Source organism: Oncorhynchus mykiss, chromosome 3 (assembly GCF_057628025.1).
Source record: "Oncorhynchus mykiss isolate SJ-2025 chromosome 3, ASM5762802v1, whole genome shotgun sequence".
In the NCBI taxonomy this organism is placed as follows: domain Eukaryota; kingdom Metazoa; phylum Chordata; class Actinopteri; order Salmoniformes; family Salmonidae; genus Oncorhynchus; species Oncorhynchus mykiss.
In genome coordinates, this window is record NC_143024.1 from 67,544,312 (window position 1) to 67,559,866 (window position 15,555).

The 15,555-nt window shown below is 41.4% G+C and overlaps 1 protein-coding gene across 2 annotated transcripts in view; it reads left to right on the forward strand.

Moving 5' to 3' along the window:
• The first annotated feature begins 819 nt into the window (after window positions 1-819).
• Window positions 820-15,555, forward strand: part of rftn2 (raftlin family member 2) — a 35,138-nt gene continuing 20,402 nt past the window's right edge. Inside the window, exon 1 of one of the 2 annotated variants that reach the window (XM_021597404.3) lies at window positions 820-1,540. In XM_021597404.3, coding sequence (XP_021453079.3) covers window positions 1,402-1,540 — 139 coding nt within the window. In that variant the 5' untranslated portion in view covers window positions 820-1,401. The remainder of the gene's footprint in view (window positions 1,541-15,555) is intronic. The other variant, XM_021597403.3, reaches the window with a different exon arrangement.

Here is a 15,555-nt window from a genome sequence, read left to right on the forward strand (position 1 = left end):
CCAAAACTACTGTCTTGTACACAGTGTAAGGGGATAAAGAATATGTACATAAGGATATATGAATGAGTGATGGCACAGAGCAGCATAGGCAAGATACAGTAGATGGTATCGAGTACAGTATATACATATGAGATGAGTATGTAAACAAAGTGGCATAGTTAAAGTGGCTAGTGATACATGTATTACATAAGGATACAGTCGATGATATAGAGTACAGTATATACGTATGCATATGAGATGAATAATGTAGGGTAAGTAACATTATATAAGGTAGCATTGTTTAAAGTGGCTAGTGATATATTTACATCATTTCCCATCAACATGCCTGTGTCTTAGATAATTAGGCAGATATGAGTTATGGGCCATAACTATAGAGATGGACCTTGGACTTCAGTCACTGACTTAGAGAAAGTGTTGGTAATGGAAATGACAGGTGAATGAAACTATCTGCTCCATAAACCTTTGAACAGGTGCAGTGGTACACACCTTGGTCACACATCCTGTCATTCACTTTGTAACTCCAATTACTTACAGTAACTATTTGAACTTTACCGAGAATATAGTGGCTCCGGTGGCTTTGAATTATACCAATGCCCTCAATATGATCTAACGTTACTGGGGTTGTAAATTCATACAAAAGTATGGTCTAATTATATAAGGAACTCCATATAACCTGAAAAGGTTACCCTGCCCTGCAGTAGTAGGGTTACAGTGTATTTTCTTTGCACTAAACAGAACAAACCTAAACTATAGAGGTTGAACAATGTTATATTATCTATGACCTAAACTACATGAAGTGTGACAGAATATCATAAAAATAGAGCTAGGCTACAGCTTCCTCAGTTAGACATCAGTGGATGTTGTTGCTGCCCAAATCACCTCCTCTCCTTCGGTCCTCCCATTTTTTCTGTCTCCTGCAAGCTGCTTTGGCTTTTCTAAATCACACAGACGTATTATTCGGCTTTACTGAAACCACTCTCGTTTAGACGATTCGGTGCTGGTGATAAGCTACACGTGATATCGTTTTATCGGTGAAAATAAAACCAAAAGTGGATTTGTTGACAATTCATCGACGTTTGCAACAAAGTAGCCGCTCGCGCAGAGGAGTTGTCAAATGTAACTTTTTTCCGTGAGTTTTTTTCAAGAGGGAACGAGAGCTGCACGCTCCAGACGCACGTTTCGTTTCAAAATAAGTTTTTACAGAAAAATAATATTCTCACTGCCCCCCAAAATAAAAAATAACAGTGATTATCCGGTGGCACTCAAACGGATTAATAGCGTCTCCGGGGATGGAGTAATCCCGTTAACTTCATAGCAAGAACAAAACTGTTTGCATAGCGGAGCGGGCTCTTCCCGTCACCGTGCACGGGCAGTTTGAGCTGGATATCCCACCACAGCACTATGGGCTGCGGATTGAGGAAACTGGAAGACCCGGAGGACAGCAGCCCCGGGAAGATCTACTCCACTCTGAAGAGACCACAAGTAGAGATCAAAACCGACACCGTTTACGAGTATGTGCTACTGGATTTCAGTTTGGAAGGTATGCATTTGGGTCTCACCTTGATACATTATGCATAATACTTAGGATATATTATAAACAATGTTTCTTTAGACATTGACGAGGCTATGAACGAAAGAAAAACATGAATGACTATTTTCCTCTGAAATAACCTGGGTTAGGTGCTTTTCAAGCTTGTCACTATTTTGATTATGTATGGATTTTGGTTTTTGAACAATGGTTTACAAACGGCAGGTTTGTTTTTCAAATAGGCTGCAATGGTCTTTCATGTGGCTGATCTTAATTGGAACACTACACGTGTGTGTATCCTATGCAGTGGCTCAGGTCCTCTCTCCTAACAGTGCTATCATTTTCTCGTCCAGAGAAATAGGTCGAAGTTTTCTCTTTACCCCTCTCTTCCAGTGTGTGCGTTCGCGCATCTATGTGAAAGGAAAAATACCTTCCCTTCTGTCCTAATCTCACAGACACCTGCCACCACATTATTATATGATTTCTGACCATCTGAAAGTGCAACCGCATCCTTTGTCAGAATGCAGTGTTTTTAGTGTAATCTCTACAACATGAGGAGCTTGGGACTGGTTGATGTACCAATGACCTATTTGGAAGGGAAATAATGCTAACATTTGTTTAGCTAGAAGCCAGCCATGTAAACAGTGGTGTATGCCACTTTAGATGGAGTGTTGTTAGTTTAGTATCTGGTAGAACCCAAATAAGGGCGTTGAACCCATATAACCGTGTTCAACCCCATTCCCTAATAAATACTTGTAATGTATTTCACTCTGTAGACTGAGGCTCCCTAGTGTGAGTCGCCACTATCTCTCTCACTGTGCAGCCTCTGTCCTTATGGTTAGGCCTATGAGCTGTAGATATGAGGATGTGGTTATGTCTACATGGGTTATTGGGTTTGGGCTTGCAGAATAATGGACACAGTAGAAAGTGGCTGGGCTCCCAGTTCAGGGGTTTGGAGTAAAGCCCACTAGTTGATACAGTTGATACAGTCACTCTTATTCTACAGCACAACCCAGCCCTTATCTGGACAAAGCCTAAATACATTTTCGTATATATTCTCAATAAGTGTGTACGTGAGTACGTAAACTGCCTCACCTGCCTCAACAGTTTAGTGACCTTAGTTTCTTTTGGAAATAAGCAGAAAGTCCTGGGTTTCCTCCACACCAGCCAAATCCTGTTCACCTGGATGTAGGAGTCCCTGTCGGTGTAGGCTGGTAGTTGTGACTTCCACACCAGCCAAATCCTGTTCCCCTGGATTTAGGAGTCCCTGTCTGTGTAGGCTGGTAGTTGTGACTTCCACACTAACAGAAATCCTTGTCAAGAAAAAAAACAGCCTCATAGACATTATTGAAATAATGAAGTACTGCTTAATGTAAATATCAAATGATATGTACTACTGTGTACATATTAGGACTGTGGTGCATGTTGTCAAGTTCAACCCTAAATACTGTATATACTGTAGATGTATAGACAGCCTGAGGGTATGTTTAGGAGCATACATACTCCTAAACGGGACAGCTCCATTCCTTAGTGAGGAGCGCCTGGCCTGCGTCTGCTTTGCCTCAAGGCATCTGACACATCTCCAGAATATCAGTCAAATGTGTGTATATATATATATATAGCCCTTCTTACATCAGCTGATGTCACAAAGTGCTGTACAGAAACCCAGCCTAAAACCCCAAACAGCAAGCAATGCAGGTGTAGAAGCACGGTGGCTAGGAAAAACTCCCTAGGAAGAAAAGTAGAGAGGAACCAGGCTATGAGGCGTGGCCAGTCCTCTTCTGGCTGTGCCGGGTGGAGATTATAACAGAACATGGCCAAGATGTTAAAATGTGCATAGATGACCAGCATGGTCAAATAAAAGTAATAGAATACCTCTGACTGCACTGTCAGCTGCTTTATAGGCGTGTATAGAGACCCGCACACTGACGGTTGAGTAGCAGGCGCACTCCAAGAGGCTGGAAATGAAAACAATATGATGCTTATAATTCGACATGACTCTCAAGGGTTTAAAGGTGCAGCCAGACAGTACCTACTCCTCTGAATGCCTAGGTACTGCTGTATTGTGTGCCTGTCTGTGCTACACATTATCAAAGCATTACTTGTCTTAGTTCTTTATGAGAAGAGCTTAGCCACATTTGATTGACATTTGATGCTTGCTATAGGTACTATACCTTCCCAAGTCAAGTGTGACTCCCATGACCTCCAGTACCTGGGTATTTCACTGGATAGGTGGCTAGGTTGACTGCTTACTACCATGTTCTCTCCTCCAGAGCCTTTGAGCCAGATGTTTCAGTGTGAGGCAGAGCCAAACGGACAGATTAATAAAGATTAGAACTAGCGTCCTTAATCATCCATCTTGGATCAGTTTCATTGCTGTTCCCTGCTTTATGCCAAACTAGTGGGATTTAACTTCAGTATTGACATTAGTGTTAGCATCAACACTGGACCTGCCTGAAGATTGGGGACTAGTTAGAACCCACTACATGTTCCCTCTTCTCTCCCTCACTTCTCCTTGAAACAAATAAACATTTCTGGGACACACACACAACCTCTCTCCTAAGCCATTTGCTGGCTGCATCTTCCCTCACATGCACACCCCCACCCCTCAGCCCAGTAGCAGCCCAGCCCAGTAGCTTGGCCTCCTTTTAAAGCACCATTACTCCTCCCTGTGGCGGAAGCAGAGGCCAGGGGCATCACATCAAAGTGGCTAATGTCTAATGGCTAAAGCCTCACATGCTGATTAGTTTAGCCCCGCAGTACAGTCAGTGTGGATCGAGGGAGGAAGGGAGGGCTGGAGAGCTCAGCTGGACCGAGGACAGAGGCTGGACGGCAGCCCGTGAAGAGGGGGGGGGGCAGAGTGGGCCTCACACTGTTGATCCACAGGGGCTCTACTGGGCTGAGTGGGGGATGGAGAGATGTAAAGGGGATGGCTGGATGGATGGCTAGATGGATAAATTAACGGGCAGAGGGGTGACAGGTCGAGAGATTGGATTTGTGGTTGGACAGAGGTGGCTAGAGAGATTAATAATTCAAACTGGATGGGAGGATATTTGGGCTGTGATGATATTTTTTCCATGGCAAAAATGAAAACACTAAGCAGATCTAACTCTTTGGTCCTTTAAAACCCTGCTGTATGTAGCATATTGTGTGCTATAGCTTGGAAAATAAATACATGTGACTCTGGATGACAACATGATGTTTGCAATATTACTGGTGTTTTCCTAAAGAAGTTAAATCCGCTTTGTGTGTTGTTTTCTTGCCATGATACTAACAAGTATCGAGATACTGGTGTCGTCCCGGCCCTAGAGGCTATTAGTTGGATAGGAGGATAGATTGAAAGATTAAAGGATTTAGGGATGAGGGATAAGTGTATCCAACCACCCAGCTATCCTAAAATATTATGACTCTTCTCTTTCCAAGGTTGTTTACCTCGATTGACTGCTAGGCCTGGATTCTCATCAGCCTCCTGTTCTTAGTAGCCTGGACCCAGATCTATTTGTGCTGTCTTGCCAACTCATACGGTCATTCTTACGCCAATGACCGTAGGAGTTGGCAAGACGGCAGAAACAGACCTGGAACCAGGCTAGATGTTGGTATTTGTCTGTATGTGGCAAATTAAATTCCGCCTCACCTGGACCATATGAGGATGTAATTCCAGAACAAATTCAACGCAACCACAATCTTCTTCTCTTTCTCTCTCTGTGTTAATCTGACTGGAACCAGACCCTAGAAAATGCTGGATTATCTCTGATTATAGAGTTTATATTACATTTGGAGGAGACTACAAGGGCAGTGGTACATTTCAAACCTGGCTGGTGTAGTGATATGGTTTAACACACTGTGAAGAATCAATTCTGCTCTGCTCGGCTAACTGGAGTTTCCAGTGAAGTCGCGGGGCCCTGATTGGCAGAACGGTATATTTATTTTATTTAACCTTTATTTAACCAGGTAGGCTAGTTGAGAACAAGTTCTCATTTGCAACTGCGACCTGGCCAAGATAAAGCATAGCAATTCGACACATACAACACCACAGGGTTACACCTGGAATAAACAAAACATACAGTCAATAATACAGTAGAAACAAAGAACAAAAAGTCTACATACAGTGAGTGCAAATGAGGTAAAATAAGGGAGTTAAGGCAATAAATAGGCCATGGTGGTGAAGTAATTACAATATAACAATTAAACACTGGAATGGTAGATGTGCAGAAGATGAATGTGCAAGTAGAGATACTGGGGTGCAAAGGAGCAAGATAAATAAATACAGTATGGGGATGAGGTAGGTAGATGGAATGGTTACAGATGATCTATGTACAGGTGCAGTGATCTGTGAGATGCTCTGACACCTGGTGCTTAAAGCTAGTGAGGGAGGTAAGAGTCTCCAGCCTCAGTGATTTTTGCAGTTCGTTCCAGTCATTGGCAGCAGAGAACTGGAAGGAAAGGCGACCAAAGGAGGAATTGGCTTTGGGGGTGACCAGTGAGATATACCTGCTGGAGCGCGTGCTACGAGTGGGTGCTGCTGTGGTGACCAGTGAGCGGGGTTTTACCTAGCAGAGACTTGTAGATAACCTGTAGCCAGTGGGTTTGGCGAAGGGTATGAAACGAGAGTCAACCAACGAGAGCGTACAGGTCGCAGTGGTGGGTAGTGTATGGGGCTTTGATGACGAAACTAATGGCACTGTGATAGACTGCATCCAATTTGTTGAGCAGAGTGTTGGAGGCTATTTTATAGATGACATCGCCGAAGTTGAGGATCGGTAGGATGGTCAGTTTTACGAGGGTATGTTTGGCAGCATGAGTGAAGGATGCTTTGTTGCGATATAGGAAGCCGATTCTAGATTTAATTTTGGATTGGAGATGCTTAATGTGAGTCTGGAAGGAGAGTTTACAGTCTAACCAGACACCTAGGTATTTGTAGTTGTCCACATATTCTAAGTCCGAGCTGTCCAGAGTAGTAATGCTGGACGGGCGGGCAGGTGCGGCAGTGATCGATTGAATAGCATGCATTTAGTTTTACTTGCATTTAAGAGCAGTTGGAGGCCACAGAAGGAGAGTTGTATGGCATTGAAACTCGTCTGGAGGTTAGTTAACACAGTGTCCAAAGAGGGGCCAGAAGTATACTTAGGAAGAATCACCAGCAGCAAGAGCGACATCATTGATGTATACAGAGAAGAGAGTCTGCCCGAGAATTGAACCCTGTGGCACCCCCATAGAGACTGCCAGAGGTCCGGACAACAGGCCCTCCGATTTGACACACTGAACTCTATCAGAGAGTAGTTGGTAAACCAGGCGAGGCAATCATTTGAGAAACAAAGGCTGTCGAGTCTGCCAATAAGATTGTGGTGATTGACAGGGTCGAAAGCCTTGGCCAGGTCGATGAATACGGCTACACAGTAATGTCTCATCGATGGCGGTTATGATGTCGTTTAGGACCTTGAGTGTGGCTGAGGTGCACCCATGACCAGCTCTGAGACCAGCTCTGAAACCAGATTGCATAGCGGAGAAGGTACGGTGGGATTCGAAATGGTCGGTAATCTGTTTGTTCACTTGGCTTTCGAAGACCTTAGAAAGGCAGGGTAGGATAGATATACTGTAGGTCTGTAGCAGTTTGGGCCTAGAGTGTCATCCCCTTTGAAGAGGGGGATGACAGCGACAGCTTTCCAATCTTTAGGGATCTTAGACGATACGAAAGAGAGGTTGAACATGCTAGTAATAGGGGTTGCAACAATTTCGGCAGATCATTTTAGAAAGAGAGGGTCCAGATTGTCTAGCCGGGTATAGATAGGGGTTGCAACAATTTCGGAAGATAATTTTAGAAAGAGAGGGTCCAGATTGTATAGTATAGTATTTAGCTAATGTAATGACTTGTTAACAGAGATGGTGCCTTGGTAATCATATTAGGATAATCCTTTCCACTTTACATGAGATCTACACACTCTGTCCTCTCATGTTTATTCTTGTAGTGTACGGGCATTTTCACCAGTGGTGGCTCCTCAGCAGAGGAAGGGGAGGACAAACATTAAAACCATTAAATATATTCACGTCGCCAAATAATTTATTAAAACACTGTTTTGCAGTGAAGTTCGACAGTAGCCTCAATAGCACTCTCTGGGGCAACACCATGGTGTAGCTGGAGGACAGCTAGTTTCTGTCCTCCTCTGGGGTACAATATAAAACCTAGGAGGCTCATGGTTCTCACCCCCTTCCATAGACTTACACAATAATTATTCCAACTTCCAGAGGACGTCCTCCAATCTATTGGAGCTCTTGCAGCATGAACGGTCATGTTGTACACCCAATCAAAGGATCAGAGAATGAATCTAGAACTGAAAGCATAAGCTACAGTGCCTTGCGAAAGTATTCGGCCCCCTTGAACTTTGCGACCTTTTGCCACATTTCAGGCTTCAAACATAAAGATATAAAACTGTATTTTTTTGTGAAGAATCAACAACAAGTGGGACACAATCATGAAGTGGAACGACATTTATTGGATATTTCAAACTTTAACAAATCAAAAACTGAAAAATTGGGCGTGCAAAATTATTCAGCCCCTTTACTTTCAGTGCAGCAAACTCTCTCCAGAAGTTCAGTGAGGATCTCTGAATGATCCAATGTTGACCTAAATGACTAATGATGATAAATACAATCCACCTGTGTGTAATCAAGTCTCCGTATAAATGCACCTGCACTGTGATAGTCTCAGAGGTCCGTTAAAAGCGCAGAGAGCATCATGAAGAACAAGGAACACACCAGACAGGACCGAGATATTGTTGTGAAGAAGTTTAAAGCCGGATTTGGATACAAAAATATTTCCCAAGCTTTAAACATCCCAAGGAGCACTGTGCAAGCGATAATATTGAAATGGAAGGAGTATCAGACCACTGCAAATCTACCAAGACCTGGCCGTCCCTCTAAACTTTCAGCTCATACAAGGAGAAGACTGATCAGAGATGCAACCAAGAGGCCCATGATCACTCTGGATGAACTGCAGAGATCTACAGCTGAGGTGGGAGACTGTCCATAGGACAACAATCAGTCGTATATTGCACAAATCTGGCCTTTATGGAAGAGTGGCAAGAAGAAAGCCATTTCTTAAAGATATCCATAAAAAGTGTCGTTTAAAGTTTGCCACAAGCCACCTGGGAGACACACCAAACGTGGAAGAAGGTGCTCTGGTCAGATGAAACCAAAATGGAACTTTTTGGCAACAATGCAAAACGTTATGTTTGGCGTAAAAGCAACACAGCTGAACACACCATCCCCACTGTCAAACATGGTGGTGGCAGCATCATGGTTTGGGCCTGCTTTTCTTCAGCAGGGACAGGGAAGATGGTTAAAATTGATGGGAAGATGGATGGAGCCAAATACAGGACCATTCTGGAAGAAAACCTGATGGAGTCTGCAAAAGACCTGAGACTGGGACGGAGATTTGTCTTCCAACAAGACAATGATCCAAAACATAAAGCAAAATCTACAATGGAATGGTTCAAAAATAAACATATCCAGGTGTTAGAATGGCCAAGTCAAAGTCCAGACCTGAATCCAATCGAGAATCTGTGGAAAGAACTGAAAACTGCTGTTCACAAATGCTCTCCATCCAACCTCACTGAGCTCGAGCTGTTTTGCAAGGAGGAATGGGAAAAAATGTCAGTCTCTCGATGTGCAAAACTGATAGAGACATACCCCAAGCGACTTACAGCTGTAATCGCAGCAAAAGGTGGCGCTACAAAGTATTAACTTAAGGGGGCTGAATAATTTTGCACGCCCAATTTTTCAGTTTTTGATTTGTTAAAAAAGTTTGAAATATCCAATAAATGTCGTTCCACTTCATGATTGTGTCCCACTTGTTGATTCTTCACAAAAAAATACAGTTTTATATCTTTATGTTTGAAGCCTGAAATGTGGCAAAAGGTCGCAAAGTTCAAGGGGGCCCGAATACTTTCGCAAGGCACTGTAGCTAGCACGTCAGTGCATAAAATGTGGTGAGTAGCTAACTCAAAGAGAGAGAGAAAGACAATAGTTGAACAGTTTTTAACAAATTAGTTTCTTAAAAAATGAAGGAGAAGCGAGAGAGAGCTAGCTAAAAAAAAAAATTTTTTCACTTACTTAGCTAACAAATGCAGCTAGCTGGTTTAGCTTACTCAAACACCAGCTCAAACAGAGATGGATACTATGTTAGCTATGGCTATCCAACACTGCAAGTCAAGGTAAGCTTTTGGTTATAGTAATGTATTGTCAACTGGGCCTTGCTGGTTTAACTGCTAAACTGCTTGCTGTACACTACTGAATGATTGTAGCGAGTTTACTAACATGTTAGTTTTAGTCACTATGTTGACTATGACGTTAGCTAATGTGGTGACAACGATGTAGGCTGTGTGTAGCGGTTATGGTATGAAGGTTTGGGTTGGAAAGTTTTTTTTTTGTCTGGTCAGTGACAGCTGTTGTTGTGCACTGAAGTCCACAAGTGAAGGGGAAAGGTGAGAGAAGGATAGCACGTAGATTTGAGAAGGAATTATACAAGGAGCAAGGTGATCATGTTGTTTGTATGTGGCTGAACGTGAACCGTGTTTGTGGATGAACAAGGGTGTATTCGTTTTGCTAATTGTGTTGACAAACGCTTCTTAAACAGAAGTAAACGGAACAAAATGGGGATAAACATACCTGAATGAGCAACAATTTGGACTAATGATTATACCCTAGATCAGCTAGATGCAGGCAAGAATGTGTAAAGCGGTATTGAATGTCTCACTGTCTGTCATTTTGATTATTTAAAAAAAAATCTCTCGACCTGTGCACCTACATTGTAAACTTTAATTCGTAGGCTACGTTGTAGCAACCTCATGATGGGTGTAGGGAAAATGTAGTAGCCTAAATCTATCAACATTACATTGAGCTGGGTTAATGGAATATGAATAATTCATCCAATATGCTGTAATAGAAATAAAGCCATAATCCTAAAAATATATATATTGTCCTCCCTAATCTAAAATGGCACCAACCGCCACTGAATTCCACAGTAACAGGATTACACTTTGAATAATTTTTTTGTTCACTTGATTTAAAAACATTGATTTTAAAGTTGAAAAAACTATACAACTATATTGAACAAACATATAAATGCCACAATTTCAAAGATTTTACTGAGTTACAGTTCATATAAGGAAATCAGTCAATTGAAATGAATTCATTAGGCCCTAATCTATGGATTTCACATGACTGGGAATACAGATATGCATCTGTTGGTCACAGATACCTTAAAAAAAAATGGGCTTCACAATGAGCCTCAGGATCTCGTTACAGGATTTCTGTGCATTCAAATTGCCATCGATAAAATGCAATTGTGTTTGTTGTCCATAGCTTATCCCTGCCCACACCATAACCCCACCGCCACCATGGGACACTTTGTTCACAACGTTGACATCAGCAAGCCACACGGCACCGTACATGTGGTCTGCGGTTTTGAGGCCGGTTGGACGCGCTACCAAATTCTCTAAAACGACGGAGGTGGCTTATGGTAGAGAAATTCTCGCAACAGTTTTGGTGGACATTCCTGCAGTCAGCATGCCAATTGCACAAGTCCTCAAAACTTGAGACATCTGTGGCTTTGTTATGTGAACAGAATGCACATTTTATTGGCCCCAGCACAAGGTGCACCTCTGTTTAATCAGCTTCTTCATATGCCACACCTGTCAGGTGGGTGGATTATCTTGGCAAAGGAGAAATGCTCACTAGCGGGGATGTAAACAAATGTGTGCAAAAAATTTGAGAGAAATAAGCTTTTTGTGCGTATGGAACTTTTCTTGGATCTTTTATTTCAGCTCATGTGGACCAACACTTTACATGTTGTGTTTGTATTTTTGTTCAGTGTATATGCACAAGGACTACTTTTAACAATTTCCACTGCAGATGGAAACTTTGTTAAAGGAATTATGATGAAATCTCCCTCAGGTGACCACGTTTTTCCAAAAACTCTGTTAAATATCCGCTCCGACTTAAGATTCAAAGATGTCTGCAGAGAGAATGGGGTGTCAGCTATGACATGACACCTTCACTTTGAAAAATCTCTTTTGGTTATTGAAGTGAAGTGGATTTACACCTGGTAACGGAATTACAGTAACGGAATTACATCATGTGTCCCTGGTCTGTACTACACAGAAATTCATAATAATGAGGAAAAATGCATTCTCCTCATGTATCACTCACTATTATAATGTACTCTACGGTGCTCTACTCACTATTATAATGTACTCTACGGTGCTCTAGTCACTATTATAATGTACTCTACGGTGCTCTAGTTACTACTGTACTGTGCTCTACTCACTATTATAATGTACTCTACGGTGCTATAGTCACTATTATAATGTACTCTACGGTGCTCTAGTTACTACTGTACTGTGCTCTACTCACTATTATAATGTACTCTACGGTGCTCTAGTTACTACTGTACTGTGCTCTACTCACTATTATAATGTACTCTACGGTGCTCTAGTTACTACTGTACTGTGCTCTACTCACTATTATAATGCACTCTACGGTGCTCTACTCACTATTATAATGCACTCTACGGTGCTCTAGTCACTGTACAGTCTGTGGATGTTAACATCAAGGCCCTGGTGAACTGACCAAACTACTTTTTAACATCCATGGACATCCGGTGTTGGTCGGTGCTCAATGGGTGAGGATGCTGGTTAAAGTAAATGGAAAGCGAGGGGGCTCATGGGTAGGTGTCAGTAGGAGCTGGGAGAGGTGACATTAACTGGAGATAGAGGCAGGTGACCCAACTGTGGTTTGTGAGCATTTTGATTTCCCATTGTAGCTAGGATTGCAATGGGATGGTATATTATTGGAACATTTTGAAGCTTACCAGTAAACTACCAGAATTTTGGCATCTTTCAAAGATTTGATGTAATCTATCACAATACATCTAGTGGCCCTTTTGGGCACATCAGATTGTCACAGGGTTCTGTAACACACTCTGGTCCTCTGTGTGGACTTATTACATGTAACATATGTGAAATCATTAAAAAAGATACAAAAATATAGAATGACAAAGCTTAAAAACTTTAACCTAAAGATAAACCATCAACTTAGTGAATTCCAATGGTGTTTAATGTAAGGGTTTCAACATGAAATCCCCTTTTCTTTTTCTACACCTATTTATTTTTACTAGGTCAATAGGGCACTGTACATTAGTGTCTACACCCACTTTTTGGGGGCATTTTGTTGCATTTTAAAGTGGAATGGAAATATAATATTTAGTTGTAAAAAAAAATACTCCATGGTGTCACAGTGAATATTGTTTAGATTATTTTTTTATATATTAAATTTTTTACAAATGTAATAAACTAAATAACTAAAATATAGTTGTTGCATAAGTATTCTCCCCCTTTGTTAAGGCAAGCCCAAATTAGTTCAGAAGTACAATTTGGCGTGACAAATCACATAAGATCTGTGGACTCTATACATTAATAGGGGTTGACATGATTTTTGAATGACTACCCCCGCCTCTGTCCCCCATAGATACTGTACATCTGTACGGTCCCTCAGTCAAGTATTGAATTTCAAGCACAGATTCAACTACAAAGACCAATGAGCTTCATAAAACCTCATAAAGAAGAGCAATGATTGGTAGATGGGTAACAATAACAAATCAGACATTGAATATATCTTTAAAGTGGCAATCAGCAGTTGAAACAATAAAGTGTTAGGGATGAGGTTGGAAAAATGTAACCACTCTCAAATTCATAGCCAGAGCTATGGATCCAAGGACTGACCAGCCATGATATCAATATTATACTTCTAAGCATTTTTTTAGGCTATACTGTGTCTGAAAACAAACATTGGAGTAAAACAAGCATCTATTTTGGGTTCTGATGGGGTGTAACAGTTGAACTAAGCTCATGAGAAGTTTTAAAACAGAGTTCAATGGCTGTGATGGGAGAAAACTGAGGATGGATCAACAACATTGTATTAACTCCACAATAATGACGTAAATGACAGAGTGAAAAGAAGAATAAAAAATATACGGAATAAAAATATTACAAAACATGCATATGTATGCAACACGGCACTGAAATAATACTACAAAAAACATGGCAAGACAACACACTTTTTGGCCTAAATGCAAAGCCTTGTGTTAGGGGCAAATCCAACACAACACATCACTGAGTAACTGCCTCCATATTTTCAAGCATGGTGGTGACTGCATGAAATCAAATGATATGTTTATTTGTCACATGCACCGAATACAACTGGTGTAGTAGACCTTACCATGAAATGCTTACTTACAAGCCCTTAACCCATAATGCAGTTAAGAAAATAGAGTTTGGAAAATATTTACTAAATAAACTGAAGTAAAAAATAATTTAAAGTAACACAATAAAATAACAATAGTGAGGCTATATACAGGGGGTACCAGTACCGAGTCAATGTGTGAGGTACAGGTTAGTCGAGGTAATTTGTACATGTACACTACCGTTCAGAACTTTGAGGTCACTTAGAAATGTCCTTGTTTTTAAAAGAAAAACACTTTTTGTCCATTTTAAAATAACATCAAATTGATCAGAAATACAGTGTAGACAATGTTAATGACTATTGTAGCTGGAAACGGCAGATTTTTTAGTGTCTAGTTATAGTTTTTAGTGTCTAGTACTAGTTTTTTAGTGTCTAGTGTCTAGACATTAGTGTCTAGTTTGAGAAACCGACAGCTCACAAGTCCTCAACTGGCAGCTTCATTAAATAGTACCCGCAAAACACCAGTCTCAACATCAACAGTGGAGATGCGACTCCGGGATGCTGGCCTACTAGGCAGAGTTGCAAAGAAAAAGACATCTCAGACTGGCCAATAAAAATAAAATATTAAGATGGGCAAAAGATCACACACTGGACAGAGGAACTCTGCCTAGAAGACCAGCATCTCGGAGTAGCCTCTTCACTGTTGACGTTGAGACTGGTGTTTTGTGGGTACTATTTAATGAAGCTGCCAGTTGAGGACTTGTGAGGCGTCTTCACGGTGTGTTTGGACCATGATAGTTTGTTGATGTGGACACCAAGGAACTTGAAACTCTCAACCCGCTCCATTACAAACCCGTAAATATGAAGGGGGGCGTGTTCGACCCTCCTTTTCCTGTAGTCCACAATCATCTCCTTTGTCTTGCTCACGTTGAGGGAGAGATTGTTGTCCTGGCACCACATTGCCAGGTCTCTGACCTCCTCCCTATAGGCTGTCTCATCTTTGCTGATCAGGCCTATCACTGTTGTTGTCAGCAAACTTTTAAATATTTTTTTTAAACTCTATTTTTTTTTTTCAATTACAGTAAACAATGCTTGAATTACAGTACATTGCACATGGGATTTTATATATTCAATATACCATGGGAACATGCTTTTTGAATGAGGTAGGAATGTATATGCCTATTCAAAAAAAATCTTAAATACTTAAGTAATACTTTCATAACAAAACTTACATTAGAAACAACAAAGTGCACTAAAAAAACATGGCTAGTCTTCAAAACGAATAGAAAAAATATAATAATAAGACAGGCTAATGTTAAACACTCACAAAGGTAGATCAATTAAAAACAAAGCTTAGGTAGGGAGTTTACTGTGGAGTAGAGGGAAATTTCACTCTCGAAATAGATAAAGAAAGGTTTCCACATTCGGTAGAATTTGTTGTCCGCGAACTTGATGATGGTGTTGGAGTCGTACTTGGCCATGCAGTCAACAGGGAGTACAGAAGGGGACTAAGCACGCACCCCTGAGAGGCCCCTGCGTTGAGGATCAGCGTGGCAAATGTGTTATTGCCTACCCTTACCACCTGGGGGCGGCCTGTCAGGAAGTCCAGGATCCAGTTGCAGAGGGAGGTATTTAGTCCCAGGGTCCTTAGCTTAGTGATGAGCATTGTAGGCACTATGGTGTTGAACGCAACACACGCAGGTTGCGTTCACTTTCTTGGGCACAGGGATTATGGTGGTCTGCTTGAAACATGTAGGTATTACAGACTCGGTCAGGGAGAGGTTGAAAAT